The sequence below is a fragment of the Eucalyptus grandis genome, chromosome 8 (genome assembly GCF_016545825.1).
Source record: "Eucalyptus grandis isolate ANBG69807.140 chromosome 8, ASM1654582v1, whole genome shotgun sequence".
Lineage (NCBI taxonomy): Eukaryota > Viridiplantae > Streptophyta > Magnoliopsida > Myrtales > Myrtaceae > Eucalyptus > Eucalyptus grandis.
In genome coordinates, this window is record NC_052619.1 from 66966584 (window position 1) to 66969055 (window position 2472).

General features: G+C 42.4%; 1 protein-coding gene across 1 annotated transcript; it reads left to right on the top strand.

Annotated features, from left to right (window-relative positions):
• On the top strand, positions 1 to 2457 carry LOC104415686 (60S ribosomal protein L17-2). Its single transcript, XM_010027015.3, has 7 exons — positions 1 to 132; positions 224 to 260; positions 403 to 443; positions 1500 to 1730; positions 1815 to 1917; positions 1998 to 2065; positions 2153 to 2457. The coding sequence occupies exons 1-7, from the start codon at positions 130 to 132 to the stop codon at positions 2198 to 2200; spliced, it is 531 nt and encodes a 176-aa protein (XP_010025317.2). The 5' UTR covers positions 1 to 129; the 3' UTR covers positions 2201 to 2457.
• Positions 2458 to 2472: the final 15 nt, after the last annotated feature.

Here is a 2472-nt window from a genome sequence, read left to right on the forward strand (position 1 = left end):
TCTCTAGCAAAGATTTCTCTTCTTCTTCTTCTTCTTCTTCTTCCTTTCTGTCAAAGTTGTACGCTCTGCCGCCGCGCAAGCTATCGGGGCACGAGGAGAACTTTCACCAGGGCGTGCGCATCAGACACCATGGTTGGTCACGTCGACCCTTCTTCCTTTGAGAATTCATGTCGAGAATATCCTTTCTGAGCGAATTGTTTGTTGCCCGTTTGACCCCCCGCAGGTGAAGTACTCCAGAGAGCCCGACAATCCCACCAAGTGTAAGCTTCAGCTCGATTACCCCCTTTTCCCTTTTTTATCTTTTTCTTTAGCTCATGGAAATTCAGATTTTGTCTGGTGTTATATGGTCGTTTATCGGATATTGTCTTGGATCTAACGATGTCCCCGGACATTTTTCCGCAGCTTGCAAGGCTAGGGGCTCTGATCTCAGGGTTCACTTCAAGGTAACATTTGTATGAAGTGCTTTTTTTATGGCGGTTTATCAAGTTATTGTCGGTAGATGTTTCGTTACGATTGCATTACTCTTGCGTCGAGAATTTGTCGGGAAGCCATCAAAATTCAAGTGGAGATAGTCGCTAAACTTTTAGAGTGATTATCTGCATCTATTTTAGCAATAAATATTCAGTATTCGATGGGATGGTAGACGGGTTTATCTGATTTAGAGGAACTACTTTGCGCTTTGCAACCTTTTATGCAAAGAGTGTTAGGGGTCTCTTGATTCTCCTGTAAGGAATTCTAGCTTTTCATCCTGCTATCGTCTAAACTGCCACTGCCAGAAAATTTTGTAACATCCCAGAGTTGAGTTGAGTTGAATTGCATGATGAATTTGAATGCCTACGTGCTGTGAACACTTACAGAATCCGCTTTTGGTACTTAATGAATTATACTCAGCACACACAGATCTATTGATCTAATAATTCATGTAATTGCGTAATGTGACTTTCCATGCACATGAGAGAATGAAAGGGTAGTACATAGAGTTCTTTCATTTTGCCTCGATAGGATGTGTCTCTTGAGCCTCGTGTGAGTATCTGGTGATTGTACAAAGGTTAGCCGCCACCAGAGAATTCCCTGACATTCTTGAGCTGGGTTGAGCGTGAGTTGCTTAATGAATTCAAAATTTTCTTTTAACATCTATGAAATCCATCTTTTGGCAGCTTAATGAATTTAACTCTGCACACAGAGATGTATTGATCTGATTAGTCATGTAATTGCACAATGTGACTTCTCGTGCACATGAGAGAGTGAACAGTTGTGCAGAGAGGTCTGTCGAGTGTCGTGTGAGTTCTTCTAATTTAGCATCAAGTACTTGTACAAAGTTTCACTGCCACCAGAAGATTTTGCAGCATTCTTCAGTTGAGTTGAAGTTGCTTAATGAACTTGAATGCTTCTGTTAACACCTATAAAATCCATCTTTTGGTAGCTACGCATTTGAGCAAGTTATGCCTTAGTGCTGCATTAGTAATTAATCTATCTTTGTGATTTTTATTATTTTTCAGAACACAAGAGAGACAGCCTTTGCAATCAGAAAGCTGTCTTTGGCCAAAGCGAAGAGTTACCTGGAGGATGTGCTGGTGCACAAGCAAGCAATACCATTCCGACGATTTTGCTGTGGTGTCGGAAGGACTGCTCAGGCAAAAAACAGGCACTCTAATGGACAAGGACGGTGGCCAGTGAAATCGGCTAGATTCATTCTTGATTTGTTGAAGAATGCCGAGAGTAACGCTGAAGTATGTCAGCACAAAATTTCGTCCTGTTGATTGGGGTTTTATGTTGTTCTGCTAGACTAATGGAACCTGTCTAATTTGCATCAGGTGAAGGGTTTGGACGTAGATGCGCTCTATGTATCTCATGTCCAGGTGAACCAGGCTCAGAAGCAGAGGCGCCGCACCTACAGGGCTCACGGAAGAATCAACCGTATGTTATCAAACGTTGCCCCTTTGTCATTGTCGTGTTCATTCTACTATTGTTAATGTTATCTTGTTTCTTTTTGACAGCGTATATGTCATCTCCTTGCCACATCGAGTTGATTTTGTCAGAAAAGGAAGAACCCGTGAGGAAAGAGGTAAGAGTCTGTGGTTCCATCTTTACTACGTGAATGGCATAAGTTGGCTTGTCAGTCATTTTCTTAGATGCAACGTTGGTCTTGCAGCCGGAGACTCAGTTGGCAACCAGCAAATCTAAGAAGTCACAAGCTTGAGGCGGCACGTTTCCCTCTCGGGACTCTTTCGAGAGATGGTCCTCGTGTTTTCTTTTTTAAGGTAGTATTTAGGAGATTTGTCGTCAACCTTTGGTACAAGGGGAACGCTTTTTCCCTATACCAGTATGTTATAGTCCTCAGGGCTTGCTCAATTGAAGGTTTTTCGGGTTGTTGGTTAGGGCAGTCGAGGGAACGGTCCTCCAAACTAAATTTATTTCCTCAATCAAAATCAGTACCAGTTTTTTCTTCCCTAATCATCGACGCATGGAATT